A 19591-nucleotide genomic window follows, 5' to 3' on the forward strand; every position below is an offset into this window, starting at 1 on the left:
GCGGGTTTATTGTCTCTTCAACCTCATACTACCATGGGTCTCTCTGAAAGCAAAGTGATCCTTGAGACCCTTCAAAGAGCCTGCACAAAGGCTGAGAATGATGGGAAGCATGATATCGTTCCGGTGCTCTCGGAACCGGAGGTACGTTCGTTATACCAGTTGACAAGCAAAACTAATATCGATCAGTTTATTAACTCCCTCCGAGACCTATGGGTCTATATCCCTTTGAAGACCAGAAGAAGCATCGGTCGCCGTCCAGATAAGAGACTCAGAAGCTCCCAGAAAAGGCGTAAAGCACCGAATAAGTCCATGATAACGTTCCCTCAGGCTTTCACGGCCAAGCTACATCTCTGGGAAGATGATCCTTTGTTGTTTTTCACAGAAGACAATAGGATCTCTCTTGATCTTGGGAGTGATCCTCTTGCCAGATCCTACAATTACGTGTCAGGATTGGAGCGGAGAACAGAGATAGATACGATGCGTTTGCGGCTATGTAAGGTGGTATATCATCGACTGAAAGAGAGGCTATGCTTGAATCAGCTACGCACCGACAATGTGGAGACTGTGGCTCAAATTATATCCCAATCTGGCATAGCTAAGGATAAGTTGGATTTGATTAAGCAGCGTGTCTCTCGGTGGACAGATGAAGGGAGGAGAATCGACACATTGTGCCGAGATATCAACACATCCAAGTCTCTGGATGATTCACATCTCGGTACTTTGTTTTGCTTACCTGAAGACATTCCTGACGAGCTGTGAGTTTTATGCGTTGCTATCTTGGCTAATTACTGACTTCTCAATAGCATAAGAGTGTTGCCATTTACTGGAGAAATCCGTGAAGAGGAGATCCGCCTACTCAGAGATCGTGGTATATCGCAGGTTGACGGCAAAAAAAGGCTGGAAAATCTGGCAAAGAGGATTTTTAACCGTCTGTGGGAGAGGATGGAATCCGCAATTTCCCGCCTCCACTCATCTGAACCGGGTTCAAGTCAGTGTACTCCTTGTTTCTCCTTCACACCAAATGCTAACAACAATTTAATTTAGACTGGGAATTGCAACATACTCAATATTTCAGGATACAAGACGCAAGAAACTCATCCCCGGAATATGATGAGGGAACAAATGCGCCAACAGTCACAGCAATATACCAGTCTCCTAGTCCTCCAAGTCCGCAGATGAACACAGCCTCAGTACAGCCAGTATTCGAGAATATCGAGCCGCAACAGGCATTGCAGCACACCCAGTCATTTCGGATGCAAGATACAAGGGGTCCAAAGGAGCAAGACACTGGACCCTATGAGTATATTTTAAACCCAACTTCTTCCGTCACAGGTTCCGCAGTCAGCACTCCCATATTTCCGGCGAGTTCAAGGAACGGATCACAGGAGCATTCTACAATTCATCCAAATGCCGAGGCAAACCAGGTACCCCATACTTTCGTTCTACCGGAGAACACTCAAACAATGTTTTCTTTTGATCTGCAAGATAGACAAGCGATGGCGGGGATGGGGAGCACGTTCAACATCCACGACAACCCCCAGTTGCCGCTGCAAGGCGGACTAGCGATGGCGGGGATGGAGACCACGTTCAACATCCACGACAACCCCCAGTTGCCACTGCAAGGCGGACAAGCGATGGCGGGGATGGGGAGCACGTTCAACATCCACGATAACCCCCAGTTGCCACTACAAGGCGGACTAGCGATGGCGGGGATGGAGACCACGTTCAACATCCACGATAACCCCCAGTTGCCACTACAAGGCGGACTAGCGATGGCGGGGATGGAGACCACGTTCAACATCCACGATAACCCCCAGTTGCCACTACAAGACGGACAAGCGTCGACCGGAATAGGAAGTTCAACAAATCTGTTCATTGGGATTCAAAATCCCGAGTCACAAATACCCTCTGACACATCCTGTATTTTGGCACCATTACACCAGCACAATTTTCCTGACCAGGCATTCACACCCCCTATTTTAGTGACTTGAGAATTTTCTAACGTGATCTACTTCCTATGATAATTCAGGATAGTCTGAATGCAATCATCATATTGAAATTCTAGAAATTTGGATATCAAGAGAAAGCTAAATAAGCACATGCCTGAACATTCCAACCTTAGTTCAGTTGCGAGGGACAATGAATATAGCAGTTGCTCCCGAACTGACCACTGGCTCAGTCGTGATATTCATGTAGAACCCTTCTTGTAGTACTCCTCCAGGTGTCAAAGTAATTTCTTCAGATAGTGGTACCAAGAACCCCTGCTTCCGATCATTTTGAAGTTCGGTGGAATTTGAAAAATATACCAGATGCCAACCCCAACCCTGATTGCCGGTCAGTTCAATGGCCAAGTCAGAAGCTACTTGATGTACATACATCACCGATAGCATCACCGATATGCATTTCTTTCTTGAGAAAAGAGATTTTGTTTGCAAGCCAGTCTCCCAGGTAAGTCTTGTTCCCATCCTTGCGTATCTTCGGCTCAATCTCAGCTGCTTGATGTGATGAAGTAGAGGTCTCGGGAATTATCCCCTTTATTTCCTTGCGAACATCTTCAGCTGCGGGAGGAAGTTTGATAGGATCCATTTCGATGAAACAGGCAGCTACCGAACAGTGCAATAACAATCAGCAGTAAGTGCCTAAATAAAGCCTTTCAAGTCAATCAAAAGAACGACTATTTCGAATAACCGGAGTCTCTCACATACCCTCAGCGCGGTGAATGATGAGTCGACCATGAGTTGTAATATTTCCAAGTCGTTGGTGGAGGGGGAGGGGTAGGGACGTTGGGCACAAAATCACATGACCACATGACCACATGACCACATAATTAAGATCACATGACAATAATCCTCTAACCGAGAAGCCATCACTGGAACAATCCCGCTGTGGGTCACTTGAATTTGACAGAAGACAGGGCTTATAATACCAAACATTCCTCAAAGAAAGGGGCTCCCCTGTCATGCACAAGACCTATCTGATGACGGACTTAGCGCCAGCAGACATTTACTCATCCCTGTTTGGTGGAATTGGATAGCTTCAACCATTAACGTTTGGTTGAGAGCGGTCTGCGAAGAAGATACGAAACGAATGATATTCGATGAGCTCCCAAAAGGAAGAGGAGAAGAAATCTGAGGTATTAAAGCTGTTATATTATGAGGAGAGACTGCCAGATGATTTCAGTGGAGCTTGCCGGGCAAGCTGTGGTCCTCAGCTTTTTGGAGTCTTGTAGCATCTGATCGTTGCCTCTCCCAATCTGCTGTTAGACCATCCGGAAAAATAACGTGCTAGCCTGTTATATTAAAAACCTGTATTTACACACGATGATCCTTTTACAGAAATATCTGGGTAACCTTGTCATGGAGGTCAAAGTTACAGCAGCTATTTAGAGCACGGAGAACTGCCTTGACGGGCAGGGACGGTGTGCCTGGAATGCCGATACCAAGGCCTCACTCTTTATTAGGGCTACAACCTCGGGGAAAATGCCAAGTCATATGCTTCTGTGCTAGAGACTAAAGCCAGATCTATCCAATTTAGAAGAGATAAATTAGGTTGATAGGAATTTTGTATCCAGAAAAGACGAGACGAAATGCGTTCCTCCAATTGTTCGTTACGGGCATTAGGGATGGCGCGACTTATAGTAGCGCTAGTTAAAAAATTTTCATTTTACATCAAGTACCGCATTATGCGTGGAGAATCTAATACCACGTGAATTTCTTCGCCAGAAATCGGGATAAACGGCAACAAAGTTCAAGAGGGATAAAGAGAAGTGTGTTCGCCCTGGACTTCGAGATTAGACCCCCCCTCTTTCTTTATTTTCTCCCAGGTTCAATCCATTCATCAACCACTCATCATACAGGAGGTCTAGAGCCGTGGGGCGATCCTCGGGGTTCCATTGAAAGGCCATCCGTAGCCAACGCAGGAACCCCGTCTTGTCTTCTCCCTTAATGTGTGCGGCTAAGGTCTCGAGACTTGTATTGGGAATCGGGGCCAAGTCTTTCCAGTTACCAAACTCATCCCAGAAGACAGAGCTAAGATGGCTCCGTTCGCAAAATTCAGGTGGCGGCGAGCCCAGTAATGCAACTAGCTCCGCAAGATGAGACCGGTCATCAAATATACCATCTGGGTTTTTGCCATTGATGAGTCTATTAGGGCTGACAATATCCCAGGCCTGTGCGACAGAAATTAGTCCATTGTAGCTTACGTGGGGATAGAAAGAATAGTCAAACCACTTACAACCATGCCAACGTTCCAAATATCCACCTTGTAGTCCCAGCTGGACCTCAAGATGACTTCGGGGGCTCTGTAAGGGTTCGGCATAATATCTTCATGGTGCTCCTCATCGCCAAATCGAGCTTCACCGAAGTCACTCAGAAGAGGCAGCCCGTCGCCTGGAGGAAAACGTGAAGAGGCATATATTGTGCGTTCTTTCAGCACCTTCCTGGGCGACTGTGTCTGAATTTCCTTTTCTTCAAAATCAACAAGAGCATTGTTTTGAGGCGTAGGAAGAAGCAAGTTGTTTAGTTGAATATCTCTTTGGGTGTTAGCGCTACCGTTCTGGATTCCAGATATTGGGAAGGGCAATGGAATACCTGTATGGACTATACGGGCCACCGAATGCAGGAAATCCAAGGCAACGAGCAGTTGTCTGATGCAGGGTTTTAGGTCCTCGAGAGACATTGCTTGTCCAGGAACCCATTTTAATAGCTCACTTGCACTTATTCCTAGAGGCTCATGAACAAGGCAGATGTGGCGACCGTGAGGACCAGTGACATAAAAATGGTCGAAGAGCTTGCGAATGAACCTTTTACCCGGGTGGTTGGATTCGACTGAGTTTAAACGTTCATATATGTCAAGCTCATGGTCCCTATCTTGGCCTACCACATAGATCTTTAAAGCAACATATTTGGAATCGCTATTTCGTAATGGAATTAGAGACATGAGGCATAATCAGGAATGAAGTAATTGATTTCACTCACATTAAGTCTCGGCCAAACCAAACAGTAGATGTAACCCCATAGCCCAACTTGGCAAGGATTTGGTATCTTTCGTTCAGCACCTCCCCTTGTCGGACAGGGTAGTATTTTTCGGGAAGATATGTTGGAAGAGTCTCCTCTTCGATCCCCAGAGACGGATCGAGCAAATTAAAGCCAGAAGTGGGAAAATCTCTCGGGGTAGATGTCCACTGAGGAGAAGACATCACTGTACGATGTGGTGCGCCTGCCATGCGCCAGGAACGAGGTGGGAACAATCGTTGGAGAGAAAAAGTTGAAGATAGAGGTAGAGTCTGACCCCGCCGAAGACAAGGCGCACAAATATGTAGAGCATTACGTACGGCTTGGCTCATGCTGGAAACAAAGGTCGAGGAGGTCCAATGGAATCCGGAGCGTAGATATAAATGCAAATGGGAGAGTGTGGTTGCGAGTCCCTTTTTTGGCAACTTTGGGTCCTATGCGCCGCCCTAGCTAGTGTGCCCCCACATCAACCAACCAGAGATTTAATTAGTTAGATTTTGGTCCTCACCGCCTGAGGTATCTAGATTACATCATTGGAGCTAATTTTCTTCACCAGTGGATGGGGTTGAGGCCTCTTCAAGGGTCGTCCCCACATCGTTTTCCATCTTTCGCATTGTGCTGGTGGTACCCCTTCATAAGCAGGTACATCAGGCTATTGGGATTTTTATAGGATTTGTGGTGCCGCGCAACCCCACCCCACTCAGGCTCTTCCAGGCGTCTTCATCCGACCTTGGTCACAATGCATGCGGCTGGACTGCTAGACCATCACGCTGTCCGGTTGCCGGACTTTATTTAATTGGTCAAGACCCGTTCTATTATTCATTATGCGTATAATTCTACTGAGTGAAGCTTAATGCTGCATGCACACAACGGAAAGATCGCTGAGCTGAGTATAGTACATGGAGCAGGGTGGACGACCCGCGTCACTTGGGTGTAATAAGGTTCCTCGTTTATCATACTGTAGATCGGGTTGAACTTGACAGAATTTATATATAGTTCCAGCTCATTTTAATTGGGAGAATCAAAATGCTTGCTTCCATTAAGTATCGAAGACCCCAGACCCCAGTACTATCCTGTTGCATGATGATCCTCCGAGCAACGAGCCATACCAGTTATATACACTCCTCAAGCTTACTTCATACGACCACCCTTTTTCCTTCTAGCTAGAAGTGTAGCCCGGAATATTGGCTTGAAGAATATTCACGGCATATCCACCTTCCCTTCCAGCGCGGGATGGGAAAAATTTAAAACTTCCATTTAGGTGCACATGGAGCGAGCCGATGCGTGTACCTGTGTTCGTTTGTAGTCCGACCGTTATTACCTGTTGCTTGTCGTCTCTATCTTTCGATGAAAGATGAGCCTTAGATCCTCTGCATGAAAATGTCAATACATGTTCAGCGGCGGAAGCATAAAGTGTGTACAAACTGGATATCCGCAATGGTAATCCGAGAATCCTGATAGTAATTGATTAGAACCATGCTTCATCTCCTTTAGAACTAGTGGGTCTCACTGCTTTCTCGACCGCCCTGCAAATAGTGTCTGTTGCCTGTTTCCATTGGGAACCATCCGAGCCGTTGCTGGTCACAAGCTCCTCCAGAGGAGCGCCAGCATATCGAACCAGGGCATTCGAGGTTGTTTGGAAGCCTCGAACTATGTTGCGGCTCATGTTTGCAACAATATCTTTGGTATCCTCCAAGTGAATTAATTTGTAGACAAGATAACAGCGTGAGGGGAGGAGGGAATCCGCTGCATTTAAATACTTCCATTTACTTATATCGATGATCTGGGTGATTTTGCTGGTTGCTATCTGAAGTCTGCAGAATTGGGAGACGATCCTGGAAACCCTGGCACTGTTCAGAACCCAGACACCTCAACGCATTAGATGTTCAGGCTTTGTTTTACGATCTGGAACCGGACTTTGAGTGCCGAGACATGGAACAAAGCACGGCTCATCACTGAGATTCCAACACCCCGGTCTACCTTGATGCGGCTGCCCACAAAAGATTATCACAACTTTTGGCAAGTGTGGGTAGAAGAAACTTCGGCTAGTTTTGCACTAATCCATTTCTGGGGAATCTTCTTGTTGCACAAGAAGATTCCCCAGAAATGGATTAGTATGCAGAAACACCGAAACCTGAGGATTCTCAAGCGCTAACCAAGATGTCCCGTAGAGTAATATAGAGATACACGTAAAGACAATCGACAAGTACGGATCCAGACCAAGTCTATTACATTCAATGGCACTCATAAGTCCCACTAGTGCGGCATTCTACACCTGGTCGATCGCAATGATCTCGCCTGGGAAATCCACCCGAGTGCCATTGACGAAATCTGCAGTCGATGTACGTAAGGCCCAAACTAAACTGACTTCGAGATATATATCTCCAGGAACATTTTGGAGCCCATAAAAAGTACAGGACTGGTTGTCGTATATCTATAGATATCAAGTTCCCATCTCTACTGATAGATGTCTCCGTCAATCGGAGAGATATGGAAAGTATGGGCCGATACCCAAGTGCACCAATCCCTAACGCACCTATAGCATTTGCAAGACAGCTTGACCGATCTTATTTGCAGACATATAGTGTGTGGAAGGAAGACATTAGGCAAGTCCCTTCACGTCCTTCGTTAAGGCTTCAAGCCGTCCGATTTCATGAACCCGGGAGCAGCACATCACAAACTCATATTTTGCGAGTAAGGCTTTCTCTCTTAGTGAATTTGAGTGTTTTTGTGATGGATCGGGTATCAGATCGCCGTGATTAGAGCGCCAAACTCACGATGACCAGAAGGAACAGTTGAAAGGATCGCACACACAGCTGAATCCAGTTTTTGTGACACGCACTGTTCTTGGTGAACAAGAGTTGCATTCGTACGAAAATACTGAAGGTGGAGAACGAAAGAGAGCCCGAGAGGGCTGAAGCTATTGTACACAAAGTTGGAGAGTCACGTGACCAAGAGATAGATTGTCATATGACTCATATCTGTCAAACCAGCGAAAACATAGGAACATAGATAATCCTCCGGTGCTGCCTCCATTCCGGCAACGTCCTACGGGGTAATCCTAGGCACGATAAGTACTGGGGTGCAAATAGTCTTGAAATGTGACTGAAACAGACTCTTATGTTAAGGTAAAATACGCTACTCAGCAGTGCCGCCGATCCGAACTATATACGGACCACATCGGACGTACGAACCCCAACCCCTAGGGCATACACGTTCGCTTAGGGGTCTGGGTATTAGAAAAATTTTTGGCTTTATTTAAATTGAGAATTCAGAGATTATCTTCTTTTGGCATAGGTCTATACTAGTTTAGTCCGTATATATATACTTCGTGATCTCTTTCTAAGCTCGCTCTTTTCGTAAGGGTGGAGTAGAAACTTCGGCTAGATTTGCACTAATCCATTTCGGGGGAATTTTCTTGTGCAACAAGAAAATTCCCCCGAAATGGATTAATGTGAAGTAATACCAGGAACTGGAAAACCTCAGGCGCCTTAGCTCTTGAGACTATCCAGATCTCTATTTAGGGAGCTGGATAAATCTTGAACGAACTCTTCTTTACTGTACCGTTTACGAGAAGTGATAGATGCTTGTGGTTGTGTATTAATTGATTCAGAATCCCCTAACGAAAGCATGCGTTACGAATTGGCTAGGTTTTCGCTCATTGCCTCCTAAGCTCATCTGACAGACACTTTTCCTGAGCCTAACAATGAGCCTTTTTCAAAAGAAGAAACCATACTAGGCTCTGAAACGGGAATGGCACCTCTGCATACAAATTCTGATGTACAGGTCGCTACAGAGGGTGGGTGTCTCTAAAAAGCAAATGTTTATTTACTAATCGCACTACCAGTAATATACGCTTTCTACAGAAGTTTTAATAGGACTTATGCTTATTGGACACCTTACACATCCGGCGGCAGGATGTGTGACAGCAGAAGCCAGATATCCTATTTCCCTAGCAGACATAGTATATAGAGACTGGCGGATTCAAAAGTAGGCCGAAGTCCAATGCAGACCAACACCCCTTCTAAAGGCCATATCATCACGCAAGATCTTGGTTCTCCTTACCTTGATATCCTTTCCTCTTTTTGTTTATATGGCATCATTATCTACTATGCGATCTTGATCTGTGTCCTCTTTTGCCACGCCATTAGGCCTGCCTTTCGTTGAAGCTATATTCCCGGAAACATTCATAATACAAGGCTCATTGTATTAAGGCAGTGACTTGAAATGAATCTAGCGATGGTTGGGTCTGTCAGTGCCTCGTCAATTGACCTGGGGTAGGTACTATTTTTTGATTAACTGCCAGCTCAAAGTATGCTAAATCATAATAGACGTGGTGCGTACGACACCACTGGGACCAAGAAGCCAAGTGCCACACCCCCACCACAAACTTAATGTTCAAATATCCGTCCTTATTGGTGGTATAATGTGTTTCAGTCCTCTATTCGCAGTTGGACAATTAAGGAGGAGTGCTTTCACATAAGAACCTCAGAATCTTCCTTCCCAATTTTCCTTGCTACCAAAGAACTTCACGGCCTCAGACGCGTATCTAAGACGCGGTATCTTTTCTTGTCCATTACCTTATTGGCAAGCACTGGTTACTATCTGCTGTTCCAGGTCGTACGTTTAACTCCTATACTGGTAGAAAGGTTCTATGCTAACCTGGTGTAGAATAAGCTTATACGCGCAGCCATGTGTTGGGACCAATACTACACCTACCTTTCCTGTGGAAGAAAAAAGGTATATTGGGGTTGGGTTCAGTGTTACAAGCCCAGTTGCAGCAAAACTGAAGAGAGAAACCAAGACCTTCGACAGTATTGTGGTGACTGTGACGCTTGTAAAAATAAAAAATTGGAAGCTTCTATAGAGGGTCATGATTCATCTGTTGAAGAAAATGCCAGTAACGCGATCAGAGGGTCTGAACTGTGATATATTGGCTTAAATTAGTGCTTAGGGTATATCTGCACAGATAGGAATCGTGAGCTACTGTTTAATTAGTAATGCTGTGACTGCTTTCCTAGTAGGGCCGACCACCAGGTAAACCTGTCGAAATGTATGCTGTGCATTAGCGCCAATAGTATAGACGATCAGTAACAACTAGTAAATAGGGGTATATAAGTTACTTCAGAGTGGTATATATAAACAGCATTCATGAAGGCTCTATAATTCCTAACTTAAAGCGGCTTGAATTACCACGCCCTATCGACTATTTTCCTTTTCGATAATCTCTCCTAGACCTTGACATTATGAACGTTATATCAGTGAAGCAACAAGAAACTGTGCCTAGGTCTTGGCGCCAACAAGACGTCCTGGATCTTTTGAAAGACCCTGAAGCTTCTCTGTGCCAACTTCTACGCAGATATCGCCCTTTCAATGATTCCTTTCTCAAGACAGCTGGGATTGACTTGCCAGAAGTCAGGCATTCTATACGAGAGGAACATTTGGGTTTTGTTCCAAAGAGCGATGATCCAAGAATTTCTTATCTTGTTGAAAGCCATATACACTATGGCTATAAGATCTTTCTTCGGGTTCCTTTTTTTGCCTTTGTGCAAAACTCACTTGAGATACCGTCTATACACCTTGAGGAACTTTCTATGGAGATGGGAAAGCTTTCTTCAGCTGTCTTCCAGATTATGCACAAGGTGGAGCCGGTGGAAGAAAAGTGCGTTGACTATGAAAAATCCTTGGTATGTTAGAATGATACCCAAGGGCCATTCTTTTTTAACTAATCTCAGGCACAAAACAAAATCGATCCATTCACGCATCAGGCCCTCCATCATGCTTTGCGATGTGCGATTCAAGGTAAATACGAAGAATTTGTGATCAAAAACTTCGCTGTTATCGACAAGCCATTGCGAATTCTTCAACAACCCATCCCCGTCGAAACAATTCTACAAGAACTTATGTACATTGAGGACAGTTTTCGTCGCCTGGATGTCATAAATTTGAACAAAAACAACCAAGACAAGAACGAGGTATCAAAGCATAAAACTCTTTTCCAGAGCTTAAAAAGACAGTGGCAGTCAATTGTTCGCACGACAAAATGTATGTTTATGAGCGGAAACAAATGTTCATTTTGAGACTTGTTCTGTTGACAAATGCAAGAGCTGTGGCTGGATGCCTTCGGATGTTCCTTCAGAGGTTAGAGTTAACGAAGCCTCTTCAAGATCCTTGCCCGTTGCGTTGTTTGGCTACGGTTTTCTTCCTTTTTATTTTTATATAACTAGTCATCTTGTACACCTTGGGTGCCTAAAAGAAGGATTTCGAGTATATGATCAGATAGTTTGCTAAATACGATACCTCTGGTTTCTACTATCACTATTTAAAACTAGAGATAGCACTTGTGAACGCTTTTTGTATATGTAAAGGCAGCAAGAACTACTCTTCTTGCCTATATCCAGCACGGTCATTATGGGCCAGCCTGAAAGTAAGTGGTCAAGGTCGCTTCTAGAGATTGCTCTGATGATGTCGAAGGCTCGGGCAAAATTAATATTAATTGTAAGATAATCCTGTACAATCTATGGCTGTACAATCTATGGGTGGACCGCTGCTGAAGTCCTTTTCCTTGACGGGCCCAGGGTTTAGGTCTCAGAACTAAGTCGGAAGACCAATCCGAGGGTAGAATATCACATATACAGCGATATTTAGCTCTGAGATACTTAAGAAGTCCTATAGATATATAAAAAGATACTAGCTAGTCTCCACAGATCGACTCACAATATACGATTCTGCTATTGTTTTCCATCAGTTCGATTTTTAATCTAATCGTTATATCCCGTCTAGGTGGCCACATAATCACGGTTTGGTGATATATATATACCTTCGAAGCCCATATCGTCCCAGTCAGACTCATGCAATCATCAGGTCTTCCCCAATTCCTTCGTGAACTACAAGAATGCAATCGTCCGCGTATCAACCCCTTGGCTCTACATTTTGGGACTCCCAAAGCCCATGGCCTTTGAACGGAACTCTGGATGGTAAGTAAGTCAATACGCACATTATCCAGATCACTAATTTTATCAAAGGCAGCATAGACACTTTAAACCAAGCATCGACAGGAATATGCACAATTAGCACAGGTAAGAACAAAGGAGCACTGGCTTAATACTACTTGTCGCTAAGATAGGATAGACGTGGTGATGGTGCAAAAGCTTTCACCTATCGGTGTTTCCTTTATACCAATCAATTCTGGCCTTTTGACCTTTTGCAACGAGCTCTACCGGAGTGACAGGAATGAATACTCCCTTCCAGAGATCTATTTGGCGGTAAAGTTAGGGACCGGATATTTTACAATCTGCTCAACGATTGGGCCATATATTCTCAGCCAGTTGCAGAAACAAATTATGGACGAGGGATTTGCAAAGAGTGAGGTGGGCCAACTTTCTCAGCTGGTGACACTTTTGCACAGAAAGGTCAAGATTTGGAGAAACGGAGGAGACATTCTTCATCGGCAGAATGGGGCGGTGGTCTCTACCGCAGTAGTAGAGTGTCTAAGCCCTTATCGTAAGGGATACTGCGTGTATCAAGGCTATTGGTGGTTGGAGCTTTCACTTCCTGAGTTTGGTGGGTATATTGTAAAGCGGATGGGGAGAGCTCCTGATCTATTACAGCTTCTTCAGTACTAGAAAATACTATTTGCGAGAGTATTTACTAAAGTATCTACATTAAATATTCAGATGCGTTTCTCACAAAAGCTACTGTCAAAGTACCTTCCCTTCTTTCACTGTTATTTCTAAGGCTGAGTTGGGGTACGTGAGCCATAATGAAATAACCCGGAAAACCGACGGAAGAACTCAAGTTTCAAGAATAGTATAAAGGTATATTGAAGTCCTAGATAGTGGTTCATCTTAGTCAATTTATTACCAGGTTATACGCAAAGAAGGAATATAGTACGAGTGTATTTATGGCACTATGGAGAATGCTCAGAAAATAGGTACAAGGAAAAATACCTAGAAATAATCGAAAAAATCATTGAATAGTTACCCAAAATAGTTTATTCGGTGAAGTAGCGGTGAAAAGATATCTAAGAGTATAAATTGAATATAAATTCCCTTTCTCAAATCTATGTTCTTGTTTCCTCGAAGAAACCTAACCCCTATCTCCTTCTAGCTCACCAAGGTAAATAAGAAGTGACAAAGCTGCTACTTTCTCTCTGACCTTATCACAGAAGATTTTATCATTGGTGAAACATGTTTTTTAGAAGCATGAATGCTCTTTTTGATGTCTTGCAGCCTGGCCCAACGAAGGGATATTACATCCCTAGGATCGAGATTCTAAGATTAGCTTGCGAGCGCTTGTACCCCAAGCCGACTGTCCCTTACCAAGAATGGTTTCTCCCGGAAATATATACGGCGATGTGGAATGACCCTATGCTGGCAACTATGATTCGACAGATAGGGCCACATATTTTGAACATCTTGCGCCAATTGCTTAATGAACGGCTATCCGATGATGAAAGGCTTTTGGTTCGAGCTGCCGAGTTCCTAGGTACTGGCCTTGTGCACTGTAAATCTCGAGCGATAGTTCAAGGCTTAAGACCAAAGAAGAGAGGACCTGGATGGGTGCTGAGCCTCTCCGTTCCGAGCTAGGGACGAACAATGCACTTCACCGGAACACTTCCAGAACTTCTTCGCCGTCTTACGGGGGAAGCAGTGATGGAGTTTGAAAATCTGGGTTGATATAGTGTAGGACTATATTGTAATATAATTTTTCACAAACCTTTATAGGAGATATGATCTCGTGAAAGAGAATCTCCGCTTTAGTTGTTTCCGCTATTCTACTGAACCCTAGAGGTATTGAAATTCCTACTAGTTCTCTGGCACAACTGCTGATATACAATATTCCAAGCCGAATTAGTTATGGGAAGCATAATTTCCCTTTACTAGTTGACATGTATAACAAATGGTTAGAAAGAAAGCTTAGAAACGCTTTAATTGAGCTCTCCCACATTGATTTTTGGGGATTATAATGGCTATATATTCAAGTATTTGGAAATATTAGGGAGTGGTTTAAGATTGAATGCCATTCCTATCCTGGCTTTTATCACATATTGTTATTTATTGTGGGCGTATTAGTTGGAAGCCTAGAATATGTAGACGGGCTAGCTTAGATTGAAAATTTTTGAACGGACTCTTTCGAAAATACTAATATCAAAGATTCTATAAAGAAGGCCCGATGGTGTCGCTTTACCCAAGTCTAAACGCATCACTAAATTCCAAAGAAGACAATCTATACCCGCTATGCAATTTATCCAAGACACTCATCCTGAGGCCTTCCCCCAGCTACTTGAACGGCTTCCGCCTGAGCTCCTACAGTATATTATTGAACTACATTTCTTTTCCAAACCTCTTGGTTCCCATTACGCTCTGCATCAACTTCGACTGCTACTACACGAAACGAACCCTTATCTACGTATTCGACGAGAGATTGAACATTTCTTACGGAGCTTACGGATCCGAGAAATAATACGAACCCGTTGGAACCTCTATCTCAACTATAACGATGCCGTGAGCAATCAACACGAGATCCCTTTATACCCCGAACGACAAAGGGATCTGGCTACCTGGAGTTTGACTGAATGCACGGACTGTTTCTATTTTATGCTTGACCGCTGGGCAATTCGACCTTCTTACTATAACAACCACGGCTATAGCTTCTTTGCCCTTGCTTCCCACCTTGAGAACAAAGAGCTTTTATGTCGCCTAGTCTCTTCTGCGGAACCCAAAGAATTGCTCAAATTTCTGTCAACCGGACTTGAAGATCATACAACAATCTTCCAACAAACTGTGACCGACGCGAAAGTTTTTCAGATATGTTGGGATCGACTTGAATCGGCTCCAGACCTAGACCTCTCATTAACGCTTCGGGTGAAGCATATCTATACTGTTTGCAAGTACGTCACTGTCGATTTGGCGAACAGATTGTTGGCCCGAGGCATCGATATTTCAATGGGTCTTGCAACTGGCAACGGCAATTTGACAGCTTGGCATGCAGTAGCCGAGTTTCACCCAGACCCAAAGTCTATTTTCGAGTGGCTCCATATACACGCTTTGTTGCCTCAGGAACTGAGACCCGCTGTACTACTCCGAGCTACCCAATCAGACCGGGTGGAAGCTGCCATTTGGCTTATTGATCATAGCAATGACTCCATCGAATATCGCCCGGCTGCAATAGAGGCTGCCAAGCGCCAAACAGATGAAAGTGCAACCATACTTGATGGTATTGTACAACGCACATCCCTTGCCCAGTCTAGGGATAGGTCTCTGTTTCCGCTCCAGGATCTCGTGGTAGAAATTGTGTCGGGTGCATGTACGAAAAGCAGAGATCTTTTCATGAAGAAAGAAGTTCTGTGTGAGAGACAAGCCAGGTTCGCAGAACAACACGCCGAGGTATACAAAAGCGAGCTTACCATTTTGGAAAAGCGCGCTATTTTGAAGATTCAAAAATCTCTTGTTTGCAACAGCGACTGGTTTTTGGATATGGCGCTGGTTCTTGCAGCACGTGAAGCAAATTTGCACAACCTGGCCGGACTTTTGGATCATTTGATGGATAAGGAATAGAATATTCGATGTAAGGGTATAGCGTTGCACGAGGGAAAACACTGTAAACCCTGTATTAGTATTTCGGGGATATATGAAGAGGTCTTGTAATTCGCAATAGCAATTTAACAGCTTGGCATGCAGTAACAGAGTTACACCCAGAGCCAAAGTCTACTTTCGTGTGGCTGTATAATACACACTTGGCCTGAGACTCATTATCTATGTTACCTAATCAGACCGGGTGAAAGCTGTGGTCTGGTTGAGTAGTCATAATAGTAACGCCGCAACGATATTGTAGCTGGGATAGGGGGTACTCAATCTTGACCAAAGTCTCGGAGACTTGCGAACGGTTCGTTAGGGCAAAGGCCGACGGTATGACAGTCTTCCCTTGACCCTAACTTGTTATAAGAGACTAAATTAACCTACACAAGGTAGATTCGATCCTCTCTTATGAATAGCTGCCTGAAAAGGGAGGGGAGATATGGATCTATGTGAGATGACCTCGGATACGGAAGAATCTGAGCTTTCTGACTCGTCGACCGAAAGAGGGGGCCCTCCTGAGGTTCTGGATGAGGCTGAGGAGGAAACGGCACCTTAATCCAGATGGGGAAGGAAAGCCAAGCGTCAATTCTAAGCCCAAGAAGAAGGGACGAAAAGGCAAAAGTAGGAAAGTGTTTGCCTTGTCTCTCTGAAGCTCCTATGATTTCAGCGAGACGTGATGAATTGGGATGGATGTTGCTCGAAGAAGCCAACACCTGTGGTCTCGATATGGCGATGGCAAAATACAGGTCGTCAAGCCCTCTGAGACAGCGGGTAGAATGTCCATTTATTATACTGGTTGACGGCTGTTGGTGGGTAATTTATGAACATGTTGATACTGTCCTGTTGTGTTGCCCTGCTCTACCTTTGTGGTGGGATAGATCCAATCTTGTGGCTTAGAATATAATAAATCTCGTCCGTTTTGTCAAGTGTTGCTTTTGCCCAGCAACTGGATTGGACGAACCAGCAAGCCTTCGCAGAACGAGGTCACCAACACAATATAAGCTCACACAGGAAACTCGCGGGGATTCGCGTGTACGATGCGTGAATTATGGTTTTCCAAGAAAGGCGTCGGTATGTCAAACCCATTGACATTGTGAAGATCGGCTAGTTTCACAGCGAGGGGCTCATCCTCCTGGGGCCACCTTATGAGAACCCACCCACGATTTTTCCCACGGTGCCGAAGAACATAGACCGGAAGAATGGTTTTGTTTTTGTGTGCTGTGCGAAAGTCGTAATCATGACGGTTGACGTCAATAACGATAAAGGTTCGTTCACTCCACACATCAATAGCGAGGAAAAGGATCCGAGAGTCACTTTCCCACTCGGGGAATATTTCGCTGGCAACACTATTCGCCGAGGCGCGATAGTCTTGAGGATCAAGGAGTTTGGTATTCACTTTGATGACAATTCGTTTGGAATCGTTGTCTCCGAAGATCTCCCCTCGTATATCAGCGAGGTTGGCCATGAATGATGCGCAATTGCAGGTATATGGTCGGAGTAAGTGGTATGTATTGAATAGGATTTGGAAAAGGGCAAGTTCTGGAAAGGGATAAGGAACTGCGCATGACTGTAGGAGAAGGGCCTCCAAACTATCCTTTTTATTTCTGGAATGAGAGATTAACGCTAATCCTAAAGTGGAAGGTTATACCGGAGTCGACCTTAGTCACGGCCTTTTAACTATGAAGGCAAGCTAGTTTAATGTGATGAAGCAAGGGATTACACAAGCAAGCGTAATATTTACTGTTATTCGAAGAAAAAGAGACCGAGATATGTACGTGTGGTATGTTGCCATTTCGTGCGCACTGAATACATGATAGATACAACCCCAGTACATATTACCCCTACTCATTGTTTCGCTTGATAGACTCTATCACTTCCGTAAGCAGTGACAGTTCCTATTGGCAAATGGCCAGAACTAAGGGAAGCTATTTTCGGAACTGGACGGACTGAGATACGAGTGCTGTGCGCATTTGCCTTGCACCCACACGATCGTAAATTGTTGCCGGGGCTCAGTCGTGGTTATTTGACAGTTGCCTCGATCACACGGCCTGGTCTTGTCCGTACGGAAAGGGCATCCGCAGCCTTGGTAGTACTTGTCGTCCCAGCCGCACATCTACTGGAGGTGATTAGTTACTAACAGCATCAAAAACTTTAAGTCATGACTAACTTTCAGTGGATCGTTTGGATAACAGTGGTAGGAAGTTTGGTCAGATGTGGTAACTGGCACGTGTTCTGCTTTCGCAATCAAGCACCATGCTTTCTAGCAGGGTAAGATGGGGAATTCCATAGCCTTATATGTCTTCGCAGACAGGCGACTTTTCTATCATCGTATTTTGTACGATCGCGCGAGAGCGTCACACTACCATCCAGCCAATCGAGCCTGTTCCCTGTTCCGACGGGCTTTCCTTCCACTCTGTCCACTCTGTCCACTCTGTCCACTCTGTCCACTCTGTCCACTCTGTCCACTCTGTCCACTCTGTCCACTCTGTCCACTCTGTCCACTCTGTCCATTCTGTCCACTCTGTCCATTCTGTCCACTCTGTCCATTCTGTCCACTCTGTCCATTCTGTCCATTCTGTCCACTCTGTCCATTCTGTCCATTCTGTCCTTACGTGCAAATACCATGCCGTCCAAATATCTGAATTTCGCTGCCGTATACAGGAAAATGGACGAAATTGAGACGTTGGAGACTATTCCTGCTGCGGATCAAACACTTCTTGGGGAGCGTTTAGCCATAGCCTGCGTGGCCCAAGAATCACAGCAACGCAGACGTGAACCACTCGAAAATCGCGAATATTTGGCACAGACTCGACAAAGGAAGGCTCGAAAAATTTATCTGGAAGTTCTCGAGAAAGATCCATACCTCTTTCTCGCGTTTATACTCACTTTTTCACCAAGAGTTTGTGATCGCATTGACTCGCGGTTTTTCCAACAGCACAGGGAGCGAAAAATCTTTCTCTCCAATGATGCCAACTTGCTACTTTGGCAAATCGCCATAAAGCATGGCATTGACAGGACCGTCCACTTTCGAAACCTAATGCGATCGATCTTCGAATCACGCCCACCAGTGACTGGAGCGGAAGCTGATGGCAATGAAAATTGCTCATTAGATATGTGCGACCTTTCGGCAATCCGAATCGCTTTCGGAGATAAGATATGTGACGCGATCGAACGCTCACCCACTCATCTGTCAAAGAAGTTGACTGGTCACTTTTCCCGAACAACCCAATGTATTCAGACGAAAGTTCCCTATGACGGCTACCAAGATACTATCATTCGCCTTGATGTTGGCGCTGCACTTGAACTTGCTGATTTATTGTTCCCACTCGCAAGCCGAAAAATCGAATCTGTCCTCTCGGCTTTACCCCCTTCGGTTCACAAATTGAGCGGATCAGAGGGGTCTTTGGGTCCTGGGAATACTGATATGTCTTTCTCTTCAGAGATTGGTATGGAAGGTGAAGTCAGTCACCAAGACGCACCGCTAATTACCCGTTACAGATTTTGCGTACTTTACGTTGCGAGGAGCATCTGTCTCGGCAATGGTATCAGTTTTTGGTGCTGATATCTGCGAAGGCATTGAAAACAGTGAATTGAGAACCTGGGAACGAGAACAGCTACTTGTTGATACCACTGATTGCATCACCATGCAGATATGGAGGGCACAGCCGCAACATGGAATCATTCACTTGCGCATCGGATTTTTTGCGGGAGTGAATTTGGCAAACAAACTCTATTATGACGGATGCCCCTCAGCTACTATGCGCTGACCCAAACAATCATCGTCTGTCTACGATTCTTGTTTTCCCACCGATTGCAAAAATTCCAATCTGAGGAGGAAGAACAATTTCACCACTCCCTTGCTCCGTATGGATCGTTTTGCCTTTTTTATCTTGGAACCGTATTTCTTGGCATTCAAAGCAGTAAAGTTCTCTCTCGAAAGGCTCTCGGTTGATGGAATGGTACGGATGCGTAATGTAGTCGTTAAATGCAGCTGGATCG

General features: G+C 44.8%; 6 protein-coding genes across 6 annotated transcripts; 2 read left to right on the forward strand and 4 right to left on the reverse strand.

Moving 5' to 3' along the window:
- Positions 1-1456: 1456 nt before the first annotated feature.
- NUU61_009353 (uncharacterized protein) lies at positions 1457-1876 on the reverse strand (the record flags this gene model as incomplete). Its single annotated transcript, XM_056659878.1, has 1 exon — positions 1457-1876. The coding sequence occupies one exon, from the start codon at positions 1874-1876 to the stop codon at positions 1457-1459; it is 420 nt and encodes a 139-aa protein (XP_056508171.1).
- A 247-nt stretch (positions 1877-2123) lies between these two features.
- NUU61_009354 (uncharacterized protein) lies at positions 2124-2586 on the reverse strand (the record flags this gene model as incomplete). Its single annotated transcript, XM_056659879.1, has 2 exons — positions 2124-2324; positions 2377-2586. The coding sequence occupies 2 exons, from the start codon at positions 2584-2586 to the stop codon at positions 2124-2126; spliced, it is 411 nt and encodes a 136-aa protein (XP_056508172.1).
- A 1204-nt stretch (positions 2587-3790) lies between these two features.
- Positions 3791-5224, reverse strand: NUU61_009355 (U4/U6 small nuclear ribonucleoprotein PRP4; the record flags this gene model as incomplete). The annotated part of the gene is made up of 3 exons (XM_056659880.1): positions 3791-4168; positions 4234-4912; positions 4977-5224. 3 exons carry the CDS (start codon positions 5222-5224, stop codon positions 3791-3793), a joined length of 1305 nt encoding a protein of 434 aa, XP_056508173.1.
- A 9027-nt stretch (positions 5225-14251) lies between these two features.
- NUU61_009356 (uncharacterized protein) lies at positions 14252-15571 on the forward strand (the record flags this gene model as incomplete). The annotated part of the gene is made up of 1 exon (XM_056659881.1): positions 14252-15571. One exon carries the CDS (start codon positions 14252-14254, stop codon positions 15569-15571), a length of 1320 nt encoding a protein of 439 aa, XP_056508174.1.
- Positions 15572-16595: 1024 nt separating this feature from the next.
- Positions 16596-17057, reverse strand: NUU61_009357 (uncharacterized protein; the record flags this gene model as incomplete). The annotated part of the gene is made up of 1 exon (XM_056659882.1): positions 16596-17057. One exon carries the CDS (start codon positions 17055-17057, stop codon positions 16596-16598), a length of 462 nt encoding a protein of 153 aa, XP_056508175.1.
- A 1158-nt stretch (positions 17058-18215) lies between these two features.
- On the forward strand, positions 18216-19359 carry hrmA (the record flags this gene model as incomplete). The annotated part of the gene is made up of 2 exons (XM_056659883.1): positions 18216-19038; positions 19091-19359. 2 exons carry the CDS (start codon positions 18216-18218, stop codon positions 19357-19359), a joined length of 1092 nt encoding a protein of 363 aa, XP_056508176.1.
- Positions 19360-19591: the final 232 nt, after the last annotated feature.

The sequence above is a fragment of the Penicillium alfredii genome (assembly GCF_028826965.1).
Source record: "Penicillium alfredii strain IBT 34128 chromosome Unknown utg000011l_segment0_segment0, whole genome shotgun sequence".
NCBI lineage: Eukaryota > Fungi > Ascomycota > Eurotiomycetes > Eurotiales > Aspergillaceae > Penicillium > Penicillium alfredii.